At 35.8% G+C, this 15,061-nt stretch overlaps 1 protein-coding gene across 1 annotated transcript in view; it reads left to right on the forward strand.

The window, feature by feature from the left end:
* Positions 1–15,061, forward strand: part of LOC143718143 (dynein axonemal heavy chain 11) — a 72,786-nt gene that overhangs the window by 10,337 nt on the left and 47,388 nt on the right. The window contains exons 16-32 of the mRNA XM_077209232.1: positions 521–775; positions 952–1,121; positions 1,252–1,474; positions 2,718–2,834; positions 2,993–3,079; positions 3,177–3,335; positions 3,413–3,496; positions 3,596–3,754; positions 4,991–5,113; positions 5,204–5,326; positions 8,018–8,242; positions 9,516–9,607; positions 9,741–9,867; positions 10,544–10,681; positions 11,200–11,433; positions 13,592–13,723; positions 13,919–14,079. Of these exons, the coding sequence (XP_077065347.1) occupies positions 521–775; positions 952–1,121; positions 1,252–1,474; positions 2,718–2,834; positions 2,993–3,079; positions 3,177–3,335; positions 3,413–3,496; positions 3,596–3,754; positions 4,991–5,113; positions 5,204–5,326; positions 8,018–8,242; positions 9,516–9,607; positions 9,741–9,867; positions 10,544–10,681; positions 11,200–11,433; positions 13,592–13,723; positions 13,919–14,079 (2,609 nt within the window). The remainder of the gene's footprint in view (positions 1–520; positions 776–951; positions 1,122–1,251; positions 1,475–2,717; positions 2,835–2,992; positions 3,080–3,176; positions 3,336–3,412; positions 3,497–3,595; positions 3,755–4,990; positions 5,114–5,203; positions 5,327–8,017; positions 8,243–9,515; positions 9,608–9,740; positions 9,868–10,543; positions 10,682–11,199; positions 11,434–13,591; positions 13,724–13,918; positions 14,080–15,061) is intronic.

Raw genomic sequence — 15,061 nt, forward strand, 5'->3', positions numbered from 1 at the left:
GGGATTTAAAATAAAATTGAAACCTGGAAATAAATAAGGAATTGAAAGTTTTAGGATTTATACACATTTAAAACAAGGAATTGTCTACATGGTAAATGGAAAATTCTGCAGTATTAGAAATATAATATTTTCTAGGTCACTAGTCAAAAAAGCTAATTTGTTGCCACGTGATCTTCTGCTGAAGATGAAATTGAAAAAACTTTATGTCAGGTTGAATGCATGCTGCAATTACAGAAAAAGAGATATATAACACATTTTAAGAAATTTTGACAAATAATATCTATAAAAAGTATTGAAATAAAAATATATTTCATTATGTAAATTAATTGATACTCTTAATATAACATAATTAAATATATTATTATAATTTGAATGAATAAATGCCTTTCGAAAAGTGTAAAAGAGAAGAATTTTCAGCTTTCTTTCTCTCTATTGCTGTCAAATCTATATCAGAAAGATTTCTTGCAGTAATGTTTTTTTTGTACATATACTCATAATATTTTTGAATTCATGCATTTAGGTTGACGTCGAGGACATGTTTGACCTCTTAGATCTCCGGAAGGAAGTAATGGAGAAAGTTGATGAAGTCATGAAGAAAGCCTTACAATACCAGGACACATTTATCCGCTACGGTCCCCTGTGGCTTGATGACAGGGTTGAGTTTCTCAGGCAGTTCCTCCTCTATAGTCATGCACTGACAGCTCAAGAGGTGGAAGCATATGGAGAGGATGCATTTCCAGAAAATCCTCCCACCACAGTGCAATTCAAAGAGCAGGTGAAACTGCACTGCTTTTAATGTTTCTCCATGAATATCAGCTTTTGAAACAAGTTACTAATTTGGTACAACATATATCTATATCTAAATAGATATAGATGACTGTCCATACACTGTTTTAAGAGCAGTATGAAGGGTTTGTCATTTTATTAGTGAGATGTCTCCTTTCACAACAGATGAATCATTATGAAGAATTGCATGCAGAGGTCAGCCGTTTGGAGGACTGGCAGGTATTTGACGGTTGGTTTAGAGTGGATATCCGTTCGTTCAAGATGAGTCTTTTAAACATAATCAAAAAATGGAGCTGGATGTTTAAGAAGCACCTGATGTCTTATGTTACCGGCAGGTGAGAGACCTTTCCGTAATTACATAGAAAAAATCACTTTAATGCCCCAATTTTCCTCCAAACTCCAAATGTTGTACTCAATCAATAAAAGCAATTGATTTCTGCTGGTTTGTAATCTTGATGTCTTCAGTATTGCTGAACTAAAGGAGTTCATGCTCCAGGCGGAATCTAGGCTTAAAGAGCCGGTGTGCAGTGGAGACTACCAGGCTCTTGTACAGGTGATGGGTTTCCTGCTGGCTGTCAAAAACAGGCAGTCTTGTACTGACCAGCTTTTTGAACGTGTTAGTGAAGTGGTCACTCTTCTGGAGCAATATGGAGAAACCCTATCTGAGTGTGTCCATATGCAGCTTGAGGTGAGAGTATTTGACAGCCCCACATAGGTTTGTTTTTTTCCTCAAGGATGCATTAAATTGATTAAAATGTTATTTGTATATTTTTTTATACAGTTGAACTTTTGAATGTTCTTTTTCCCTATATTTGATCAAATAAATTCAGCCTTGTAGAGCATAAGAGACTTACAAACATTACAAAAAACATTAGAATATCTTACCCGACCTCAAATTAATCTTTAAACTCTAAATTAAATTTAAATTTATATTAATAACATTATTAATAACAGTATTTTTTTTCTCCAACGTTTGAGACCACTAGTAAAAACAGTTTTTATTTAGCATTTTTATTTAATAATTGCATTGTATTTTAAGTTAAAAGTCAGTTTTATATTTAGTTTTTAAAATTATTGTAATTTAGAGAATTTTTCAAAAAAGTATCTGTTTATACATTATGTCCAATATTGATACTGTATATTGATAGTGGTTATTTATATGTCCCTGATTCCCTATTTTAATTTAATGCTAACTTGAAGTTAATCTTACTTAATAATTTAATAACACTGATAATAAATAGACAGTACTACTGTGTATATATAATCTAAAATCTCAAAATGATCATTCATTTTTCATGCTGTACATTATAATGATGCTAGGGATGCACTGATATGAACATTTTGGCCGATAACCGATATATTGCCCTAAATCTAAATTTTTATATAATTTTTGAGATCAAAAACAAAAGTCTCACCATTAAATCCATGACCCAAGCACACAATTATAATGATGTTCTCATTATAATTGTATGTTGATTATATGACATGTTGCACTTAACTGTATTTTCCTTTTTGAAATGATTCCAATTATATTTCAAGCAATTCAACAACATCGTGGCGAACAGTGTGCATCTGAAGTGTCTCAGCTGAAGGAAGTAATCCATTATTTATCTGTTTTTATATATCGGCCAAATGTTCTTATCGGTCCGATAGCGATAACATTTAAGATGATCACATATCGGCCGATACTGATATGGTGGCCGATATATCGTGCATCCCTAAATTATGTGATGCCTAAATTCACCTTAACATTTAAAATGATTGATTTGTGTTTTATTATTAATTTATTTAGGCAAAATCGTATAGATTTTTTATATTGGCCTAAACTTTAAAATAAGTATAGGATTATATTTGTACTGTCCAGAATTTTAACATTCTTGCATCCCTAGCTGTAAACTATTCTGAATGAGAAGCTTTTACTTAACTATCAGGAGTTGCCAGAGAAGTGGAACAGCATGAAGAAGTTGGCCTGGACAGTGAAAAATGAGGTTGCTCCTCTTCATACTGCAGAGGTGGCCGTTATCCGTAGGAAGTGTTTGGCCTTTGAGGTGAGGTCCTCATTCGCTGAGTTTTAATATTGATTAAAAGTGTAAACTTAGACTTTAAGCTAAATGAAATATTTTTAGGTTTGGATGTCTGAAACTTTTTATAGCAACTTCAGGTTAAATATGCTTATTTTTTTGCTGATTCATGTCTCTCTTCATAGAAAAAATTGAATCAATTTCGAGGGAGGTTTAAAATAGAAGCTCCTCTCCAGTACCACAAAGAGAAACCATATGTGTGCCTGGATAAAGTAAATGTTTATTACTTTTAATTTAAACAATCCATTATATCAGAGTCTTAATTTCAATCATTTACATTGATGTTTTGTGTTATACTGTGTTTGCTAGTTTCACAGGGAGATGCTGGTTTTAGAAGAGGAGAATGCAGATCTCCAGGAGTCCTGTAAGCTGTTTGAAGTGAGCAGCCCTGACTCTAAGCTACTCAGAATCTGTCGGAGAGACATTGCTGTTTTGAAACAGCTCTGGGATCTGCGGATATGTGTTCAGGTGGATCATCCTTTTCCTAATTTGAGCTTTCAATTTAGCTTGAACTGTCTACTTAATGTAATGTTGTGTCCTCACAGTGCTGTGTGGCTGTCTGGACAGGGACAAAATGGAGAAAGATCAATGTAGAACACATAGAGACAGAGCTGAGGAGGTTTACAAAAGTAAGAATGCCAGTATTAGTGTACTAGAAATCACCAACCCAAACACATTTTGGAAGGTTTTTGTTCATAGTATCTAACACTGATTTCATTTCTGGCCAGGAATTGCAGGTTCTTGATAAAGAGGCCCGTGGTTGGGACGTGTATGTGAGTCTGGACCGTGTGCTCAGGGATCTGCTGGCTTCTCTCAGAGCTGTGACAGAACTACTGAACCCGGCCATGAGAGACAGACACTGGGCCCAGCTTGTCAGGACGACCGGGGTGAGAAAGAGGGTGGTAGATATGCAAAAATGATCTAAATGTTATTCCTCTTAGAGACCGAAAAATATATTTACTGTACTGAATTGTATTAACTATTTTAAAAGCATGGATTAAACAACCCTTTACACTCCTGGTAATTTTGTATATTATATGAATGACATTTTAATTCATGTTCCAAATGATATGATTGTCTTTCTTCCATTGACTGATACTGATCTTTTCCATACAATGAAAGTGACCTAAAAAAACCCACCATCAGAGTACCATAATGATGTGTGCTCTACTATATTGCAAGTCTTTTGAAAGTCATGCAATAGCATTGTAGGTTGATGGTCACTACTCACTTCTATTGTGGCAGCTTCAACATTCTGCTAAACCTTTCATTTTGTGCTCCCCGGTTGAAAGAAATCTTGTAAAATATCGAAATATCTTGTATCTCGTAAAAATATCGAAATATTTTTAAAATACGAGACACGCAGTTTTATTCTTATTTTTCATTTTCATTTTCATTTCACTTCTATACATCTATATCTTCTATACTTCTATATATATATATATATATATATATATATATATATATATATATATATATATATATATATATAAGCATAAGCTTCTCAAAATTTTGTTAGATTTCTCTGTGAACATATACACTGTTGTTCCAAAGTTTTGGATCATAAGATTTTTTTAATGTTTCTAAAAGAAGTCTCTTATGCTCACCAAGGCTGTATTCACTTGATTAAAAATACTAATAAAAAACAATAATATTGTGAAATATTATTAAAATTTTAAATAACTGTTTTCTATTTGAATATGTAATTTTATCCCTGTGATCAAAGCTGAATTTTCAGCATTATTTCTCCAGTCTTCAGTTTCACATGATCCTTCAGAAATCATTCTACTATGCTGATTTGTTGCTCAAGAAACATTTATTGTTATTATCAATGTTGAAAACAGATTCGTACATTTTTTTTCAGGATTCTTAGATAAAGAGAAAGTTAAAAATACTGCATTTTTCTGAAATAGAAATATTTTGTAACATTATACACTACCGTTCAAAAGTTTGGGGTCAGTACACATTTAAAAAAAAAAGAGAGAAATGAATGTTTATTCAGCAAGGATGCATTACATTGATCAAAAGTAACAGTAAAGACATTTATAATGTTATAAAAGATTCCATTTCAAATAAATTCAGTTCTTTGAACTTTCTGAACTTTTTGAACACCATTCTTTCAGGTTGATTTCACCCTAACTGAAGATACAACTCTTGAGGATTTACTGGCTCTGCAGCTGCACAGATATGAAGATGTGGTGCTCTGTACAGTTGGGAGAGCAGTCAAAGAGATGTCCACTGAGAAGGTTCCATCTCATACAGTATCTCTCTCAAGCCTCAGTCACTGCGATACATGCTCTGAAAATGAGTGCAACATTTCTTTAAATGTTTTGAAGGTATTGACTGAAATCAGCCAGATGTGGGCACGGATGGAGTTTTCTTATAAAGAGCATTACCACACCGCTACACCAATGCTGAAATGCAGTGATGAACTTATAGAGAGTCTGGAGGAGAGTCAGGTATAAACACCTCTAAAATGACACATGCAATCAAAGTTGTGGGCAGTTTGTCAACAAAAACAAAACATGTATGTATATGTGTTTTCTTAGCTTATCGGAATTGTTAACAAAGCTGTTGCTTGGCAAAATAAGCTTGGTGTGGCCAGGGTCTTTATCTCCTTCTCTAAGACCATCCCACTGTGCCGAGAGAACGATCTTTCATTGTCAGCCGCCTGTATTCACACATCTGATTTATAGAGACCACACATTGCTGGCTTTGTTATCACGCTGTATGTGTAGGGGCCAAAATCTAGCCAAACACATCACTGTTGACAATGAGTCTGCCGTCTGTGCGAAACCGGCCCACTTACACCCACATGTCTGAAAACATTAAAGCCAACAGAAGGGCATTAACACAATGTGGACACAAAATCAACATAGGCAAATCGCATTGGAGATATCAATATCGATTTTTTTTTGTGCAAACCTGATATCCTCCAAATGTGATCTGAACATTAGGCTGTAAATGGTATTCATTTTTATTTGTTTTTATTTTTAATATTTGTGTTTGAACTTGCCGTTATGAACACAGAAACAATACATTAGCATAAAACAAACCTCCCTCTCATCCATTGACATCCACTCAAGTTCAGACATAATCACTGTACATTTAATACATTTTATTTACACTGATTGTGATGCTTTCTCTTGAAAACGGTAACGTTTGACTTCAATGGTCTACTTCAGACATTCTACTAACTATAAGTAACTTTGCAACATGTCAATTAGCAGTCATAGAGTATTAGTAGACTGTCTTCTTAATATCTGCTAACACTTTATTGTGCTGCTCCCCAACAGACATTCTATTGACTATAAATAACTTTGCAACTACGTCAACTATTTCTACTAACCCTAAACCTACCAGTCTACTAATACTCTAATGACTGCTAGTTGACATGTAGTTGCAACGTTACTTAAAGTTAGTGTAATGTCTAAAGTGTCCTATTAAAATAAAGTGTAACCACAAAAACAAAAAACATTCAGTCATCTTAATGAATTGTTTGCCATCTGTGCAAATAAAAAGGGCCTCATAATCATTGTACATTAGTATGTATTGATTTAAACTGAAACAACTTCACAAAGCATTTTTGGTCTTGGTGTGACTAGGACTTTGATTTGGCTATTCCAGTAATATCTTTGAAGGCTAATCTTAATGCATACAATGACATTCTAGAGAATGTGCTTCCAGTTTCTCCCTCATGCTCTAGTGTTTAAATGGGAGACTGAATCACTAAAGCCATGTTCCGGCATCTAGTGAGAAACCTTTTTAAACAGGAGCGATTCAGATAAATCTGAAACACAAGATCATAAATGTGAAAGGGGTCATGAACTGGATTATATTATTATTTTATAATGTTTCCTGGGGTGCCCTTATAATGTTAGTATGATTTTTACATTAAAAATGGTTAATTTTTACATTTATAATTTAGAAATAAAATAAAATTTTCCTAGCCTGATTTTAGCCTCTGATTTGAACGCTCTGTTTGAAGGGGCGTGTCTGCTGTGAGACTTCAGTGTAAACGCCCCCTGCCGTGATTGGCTGACATCTTTGCATATGAAATAGCTAGCATTACACGAGGAACTCTCTCTCTCTCAAAATTTCTTACCAAGTTTTTACTATTACAGCTATCGAGGTTAACAAATCGTGAAACGTAATGATTATAGCATTATATTTAGATCTATTCCCAACACATGAAAGGTTACAGTGATGAGCATTGAACAGATGAAAGACAGTCTGTTGATCGCGTGAATGAAGTGATCTCATCATTGCAACACAATTTCTGCACCCTCACGAATGCTTTCACCAAATAACAATACAAACATGATGTACATACAGTAAGAGCTTCTTTGTGCAGTGTCACAGCATCATTGATTTCATAACGAGTTTTGGCAAGTGTCCAAATAAACTTGCACTTTGTGATTGACAGCTTGTGAGATTGGAAAGGGAGCATTCTTTGATCGCTTTCTGTATATAATTTATTCACAGTTTAAATAAGATTATTTTCATCCTACTAAGAGAAACAACTTGAAGTTGATCGTTTAGTCACTAGCTTGATTTACTCATGCATTAACAGTATTGAACGATTTTGAGAGAAAGATAATCTATCTGAACTTAAATAATTATATATCAGAAATCACTGATCACAGATCAGGCATTAGAATAAACAGGCATTAGAATAAACATGGTTACTTATGTTTGTGGCATTGCTGGCAGATCCATATCGTAAAAGTCTGTCTGCAAAGCCTGCGTCGAAATTGCGACTACCAAATAATCCACTGTGAAATGCACCGAATACAAACGAACAATGCACCCCAGTGGGCTGAGCCAAAGACGCGGTGATGTAGACGTAGGCTTTGATATTCTTCTGCAAAGATGGTCTTTCGCTGCTCTGTGACGTCACAAGTGACCACTTTTGAAATCCTGTCGATTTCTAGCCTTGGTTTCTATAAAAGCTGTTTTTGGAATAACAAGGAAGTTTTTAGTTTTGAAACTTACAGGATATTTTTATAGTATAACGACCTCTTCACTGTCAAAAGATCAAGGAAAATTTTAATTCTCAGTTCATGACCCCTTTACCAACAAGAAGCTGCACAAGAAACTGTCCTTGCTGTTGGCTGCTGACTCTGTACGCATCTCTTTTTGTCTCTCAGGTGCAGCTGCAGGTGTTGCTGCACAGTAAGCAGGCAACATTCTTCCACGGACAGGTGTTGGCGCTACAGGCCCAGCTGACTCGGGCTGACTCAGTGCTGCTTCTGTGGCTGGAGGTGCAGAAGACCTGGGCTCACCTGGAGAGTATCTTCATGGGCTCCGAAGACATTCAACACCAGCTGCCGGAGGAGGCACATCAGTTCAGCTCCATTGATTCTGACTTTAAGGTATGCTTGACTTCATGTCATGATTACTGGTGTGCTGCATGCTAAGTTAAAGATGTTTTACATGCTTTCTGTAAAGGTTTGCCCAACATAGAGGAGATGCAGAATCATAAGTATATGGGCCAGTATATTTGTTTTAGTTAAGCTCATTTTAAGATATATATATATATATATATATATATAATGTATACAGATACACTGTATGTATACTGTATATATTGAACACTTGAATTACAGGTTTATATTGGTACTAATATAAGTACAATTATATTAATTATTTTCAATATTATAATTATATTTTAAAAGTAAACTTGTCAGTTACAACTCGTAAATACGAGTAAAATTTCAATAAAATGAATGTACTTCCATAACATTAATATACTTAAATGTAATTAAATGGACACGCTTAATATTAAGTGTCTTTAACTAATAGGCCAGGCACTAGAGGGTGACACGGGAGTGAATTTTCAAACCTCTCCCGTCCCACTCCCACAAAAAAACATTTAATCCCAGAAGAATGACTCCTATTCCCTCCCACTCCCGTGTTGTGTTTTTTTGACCGGAATTTGTCACAGTAAAAAAAATACAGTTCAGATATGAGCATAGCACAGTTTGTTACTTTATTGAACTGAAAGAACAAAATTTAAACAACAACCAAATTTCCTTCTTGAACTAAGATTTCCTTCTTGAGATTGAGTTTCCTTTAAGAATGAGTCTCACTGTTGCTATGTAAGAACAAGAGTGTGTCCACACATTCCGGACTGAGGCTGGTGCGCGGCAACACAGTGTATAAGGGAAGCTTCTCTTATATTATTGGTGGTTGGCATTGTATACAACTTGGTGCATATATTACAGCCACCAACTGGTACGGGTGTGTGGAGCACGTCATTCACTTTACCAGCCACACCAAAGCAAACAGGAGAGCATAAAGAGACGGGGCGAATAGAATTTAGTTCAACATTTAAATATAGAGTTTATTTATAAAAACTATATATTTGTGTATAAAGTTGGGTATCATAGTTTTATTACGATTCCCGGTCCCGCCCACTCCCGCTGACATTTTTTCTTTCTCGTCCCAATCCCATGTTACATAGTGATTTTGAATTCCCGGGATTTCCGTGGGATTCACGAAAAAATGTCAGCCTCTACTATGCACTAACATTTAAATTAATCATTTGATAAAGTTGCTGTTATTTTTACAGTGTAGATACATGCATCTACCAGGTATGTAAATATTTATTTATATATATTTACTTTTGTCTGTTTATGTGTGAAGGTCCTTATGCTCAAAAGTAGCAAAACGAAAAACGTAATTACTGCAACCAACAAGCCCGATCTTCTACCGATGCTTGAAGATCTGCAAAGGAGGTCTGTGAAATTTTAAGGTTACCTTTTTCCAGTAAACTCTGTTTTTAAGAAGTGTTCATGGTTACGCATTGTTTCAAGAGATTTACACATTGTTCCATAAATAATGATGTTGATTTCCTGTTATTTATCCTAGACTTGCTGTATGTGAGAAAGCTTTAGCCAAATACCTGGAGACAAAGAGAATGGCTTTCCCGCGATTCTATTTCCTCTCTTCAGCAGACTTACTGGACATCCTTTCCAAGGGCAGACAGCCCAGACAGGTACTGCTTTAAAAGTTAGGAGTTAAGTTGAACTTGATTCAACTTTATATAACAGTCTGTCTATTAGTTTGAATCAGTTTGAAAGTTTAATTAGTTTCAGATTTCTCTAATTATACAGCTCATTTCAATATTACAGTAATCCATAAACAGGTCAACTATAAAGTATGCATTCTCTCCTGGTATTTGTAATAATGTGACTGAGATTCACGGAAATATATTTTACATTGTGCCATACTTCCCCATCTGTCTTCTCATTTGCGTACAGTAACCTTTATCTCTGTGATTAAACTTTTTCATCATCACTGTGATAATTCCAGTGTGCTTCTCTGTGAAATATTCAAAGTGCTTCTCTCTGAAATATCATTGTGATTAAAAAAAGAGAAAGATCTACTGATGGATTGATTCTAACCCTGGCTACATCCTTCTTTGAGCCAATCCTCCCACATATGTGCATGTTTTCTCCTGAACCGTTCAACCAGAACAGGGTCAAAGTGCTTCATCTCGTTCTCATTGTACCTCAGTTATAATAAGAATTGCAGATATATCCACAATCATATCATTATCTATGGATATGCATAACTACATAACTGCGCAGATTGATTCATTTGTACACGGATGTACTGTCTACAATATATTGTTCTGTGAAAGTAATGCTTTATGGTTCATTGCTTTTTAGGTTACCCGTCACTTGGGTAAGCTGTTTGACAGTATGACTGATCTGGAGTTTTCTGACAAGGACACATCCGCGGTGGGAATGTTCAGCAGAGACAGAGAATATGTTTCATTCTATTCACCATGTGACTGCGTTGGACCGGTAAACCCCGCATAAGCATCTAATTAAATGAAACACAGATATTAAATAGTTTAAACTTTTTTTTAAAAAATATAAAAAAAGTTTTTATAAAATATTAATATAAATCTTATTATAACATCTGAAATATTATTTGTATATAAATTTTTTTTTTTTTTAAATTAAATCCATTTTATTCCCCACTGTTATAAAAGTTAAAAGCATTTTTTTTATATTATTAAATATTACATAAAAAATAATATAAGTATTAGAATTATCTAGATATCTATAAAATACAATAACAATTTTTAGACATCATTAAAACTACATATACACCAGATGACACTCTGAAATAAACATGCAGGTAGAAATAACTTTAGCAAGAAATTTTAGCAATTAGGATCTCCCAGCATTTACAAAACGTGGTCAGTCAAAGTATTTTTTTAGGTCTGTTTGTTTTTTAATGTTTTGTATGAATAATTGGCCCTGATATAATAGCAATCGGTCAGATTATTCTTTACGGAGTGAGTTTTTTCTGTCAGGTTGAGCTCTGGCTAAACTGTCTGGAGGATGTGATGAGGGAGGGATTGAGGAGACACATAGCCGAGGCCGTGGTCGTGTGTGAGGAACGCCCGCGGGAACACTGGGTCTTGGAGCTGCCGGCTCAGGTGGTCCTCACCGCCTCTCAGATCTGGTGGTCCGCCGACGTGAATCTAGCATTCGAGCGGATGGCTGAGGGTTTTGAGACGGCACTCAGAGACTACAACAAGAAACAGGTCAGTTGATATTATGAACTGTATGATATTGCACACTTTTTTACACATTCATAATTTTGAATAAACTGAAAAATACATCTCGATTGTGAACAAGAATCTACTCTTTGTCATTCATTCAGTCATGTTGACTCTTATAAGGCAATATTTAGGTACAGCAATCAGACTAGTCACAAACTAATTACTCTTATAAGCTGGTTCTTTTTAATGAATCAAAAACATACAGCACAACCAGTTTAAGTCTGATTTACGAACACTTTACGAACAACTGACTCTTATGAGTCCCCTTAGTGAATCAGAAACATATGGTGCAACTAGTGTAGTCCTGTTCACAAACAAATGACTCTTATGAATCAGATATTTTTAATGACTCAAAAACATACCACACATACTGTAACAGTGAAGTATGTTTCATGAACAAATGGCTCTTATGAGACGGTTCTTTTTAGTGAACGAATAACACACATTGCTACCAGTGTAGTGCAACTCATGAACAAATGACTCTAGTCAAAGTCCTTTTAGGCAAGTCATGCCACTCGGCCGCCATCTTGGCAACGCCTCCGGGCAGCTATTTCGGACTAACAAGACCAGGCTCCTATCTAAATGAATGGGCAGAGAGTCAGAACTGCACATTCACTGGTCACCGGGACATAAAAACTGCATGTATAGAAACAGCAGTAAAATATGATAAAAATCGCTGAAAAAGTTTGATGACTTTGCCCCAGAATAAGGTTTAAAACGCCTTTTTCCCCACAGGTTATACTTTACTACGCATGCGCAAGGGTTCTCTCCCTCTCTGACGTGCGCGCGCTGCACGGTTTGAAGCACAGTATGTGTGAGCTCTCGCTCTAGATTCTGGGAGATTTGAACTAATTTGCGGGCATCAGGGAGCCGCTATAAATATGCGGTAGACACTTGGGATGTCTGATATTTACACAACGCACACATACACTGCATATCAAATCTGCCGCCTTTTCAAACAGTAACGTATTTTCCGCTGTCGCTAACCTCAACTGTGCGCATGCGTCAGTGGAACCAGACGATAGGCTAAAATGTTTCCCGGCTTGACTGTTAAAGGCAGACGATTGGCTTTCCAGTGGGAGGGGCGGGACATGTTCATACAACCGCCATCTTTGGCGTTACGGGTTTTCCCTATATAGTTGTATTGTGGATTGAGTAAGTGGCATGTCTCTATAAATAGTCTCTGCTCTAGTGAGCTGGTTCTTTTTAGAGAATCAAAAACATACAGCGCAACCACTGTCGTGGGATTCAGAAACAAATGACTTTAAAACACATTAATTTTGAACAGGAGATTTATAGTGTAACAGATCCTAAAAGTCACTTCCTCCTACTGTAAATAGACCTTTTACTTTTCTAGGTAGTGCTAGACTCCCTATTTTCAAGCACAGATAGAGCTCATCTGTAGTGTGAACTAGGCAATGATGAAGCCGTTGAAAACACACTCCACTCCTTCATTGTAACTATGATGAAGCGAATAGTGCTGATCCGTGTAGACTGCCACGAGCACGTCCATATCGTCCCTGCAGCGTCAGTATCTGTCATCTAACGCAGGGAAGGTTAGCGCGTCCTTGGCTGGCGTTTGAATAATCTGCCTCTTTCCCTTCAAGCACCTGATTGGAGTTGCTGTCAGACAGCATGGGGTGATAAATGCAGTACAACCTAAGCTGCTTTTACACCAAATACAGGCAGGAAGATTACATCTCATTTGCCTGTCTGTGACAGGGATCCACCGTATCGCCTATTAACCGCCTCCCCCCAACTTACACACACACACACACACACACACACACATATATTGACCCAGCACTCTCATTCATTGTCACACACACACCAGCTGGCCGCTCTTATTCATAGTCAAACAGTCTTACACACTTGCAGTTCCCCCCAGCATTGATAAATGGGCTCTGTGCTTATTTGGCCTCCCAACTGGAATATATGACCTTGCTCCATAAACGTGGGGGGATTTCTCTGATGAACACATGACCCTGAGTCCCTGTCAGTGCAGTTATTACCATCCACTTCTCTCTGGCATGTAAATTGATATAATTACTGTAAGCAGGGGCCACAAAGCTCACTGTATGCTCTCACAAGCCATCATTGTGCCCTCTGAAACTCTAAAGTATCTGCCCTACTTTTCCAGATTGCCCAGCTAAACTCCTTGATAAACATGTTATTGGGGGAACTGAACCCGGGTGACAGGCAGAAGATTATGACCCTGTGCACCATAGATGTTCACGCCAGAGATGTGGTCTCCAAACTCATCGCTCAGAAGGTTGGGTCATGTTTACTGCGGTTCTTAATAATGATCATGTTGACTAAAGGATGTAATGTTTCCTTGTTTTAAATCATTTAGTTCATAAGTCATTATTTTAATGGGCTTTAAATTAAAAAGAAGTAATTGATTAATTAATTGAGTTGGGAGCATTTAGAGTACTTTTATTAAATGTTGGAGGCTGTCTTTACCCAGGTGAGCAGTGCTCAGGCATTCGCCTGGGTTTCTCAGCTCCGCCACAGCTGGGATGAGGAGCAAAACCACTGCTTCATCAACATCTGCGACGCCCAGTTTCGTTATTCCTACGAATACCTGGGCAACACGCCTCGTCTGGTCATTACACCTCTCACAGACAGGTAATGATCTCTGAGCAACTCAAGAACTTTTTTTTTTGTTTATTTATTTATTGCAATTTTTATCTAACGTTAACTATTTTTATATGTCAAACGTTTTGGTAATACTAGACAGAATATATTATTATTGATACATTTTTTATAATAGGTTTTTCAAGAAAATGTTTTATAAAGCAAATACAGTGGAAAAAGGAAATAATAAAACGAACAAATATAAAACAAAATAGAACAGTAACACTTTATATTATGGATAAGCCATTACTAAACACAACCATAGTTCATGTACATTCAGATATACATATATGAAAATAAATTTCTTCAATTTAAAAAAAAAAAAGAAGTCTGTTCTAAATAATTAGTTTATTATTTAATTTTTAGCATGCCTTCATCTTTTGCTTTTGGATTTAAAATGATGATAATGTAGATTTTATTGTTTTATCATTGTCCCAGACTCTTAAAATATGAAAAGTCGTCACATGAATATTATTATAACCATAGTTATTTTCACACAAATTGCAGCTGTTCCTCAGGACTACGGCATCGACCACAATGACCAACATTTAGGCCCTTAATAAAGTTTTTCTTTTCAAAAATAAGTGTTCTTGGTTAGGGAGAGTGAAGAAAACAAAGAAAAATCAAGGTAAATAAATATTATATTATTTATATTGTGCATACATACCTTGCTAGCTATTAAATTAGCTTTAGCAAGTGAAAGGTTTGCCATTTTATAACACATTTTATTAAAATGTCCATAATTTCCACCACAAAACTATTAATTACAATACATACAGTGATATGAGATGGAAATGTTTGTGACTATGAGAAAAAAAAAATGTTGTGGATGTGAAAAAGTGCATGTGGAAGGAACGTTTTATGAGTTTTTCACCCCAGTCAAAAATATATTATATCTTCTTGCATGTATATTTCATATACAAAAAGCATCTATTGTTTGTTTCTTATAAATATGTCTTGTGACTTCGTTTTT

Source organism: Siphateles boraxobius, unplaced genomic scaffold (assembly GCF_051911475.1).
Source record: "Siphateles boraxobius isolate OS27281-9 unplaced genomic scaffold, OSU_SipBor_1 12, whole genome shotgun sequence".
Lineage (NCBI taxonomy): Eukaryota > Metazoa > Chordata > Actinopteri > Cypriniformes > Leuciscidae > Siphateles > Siphateles boraxobius.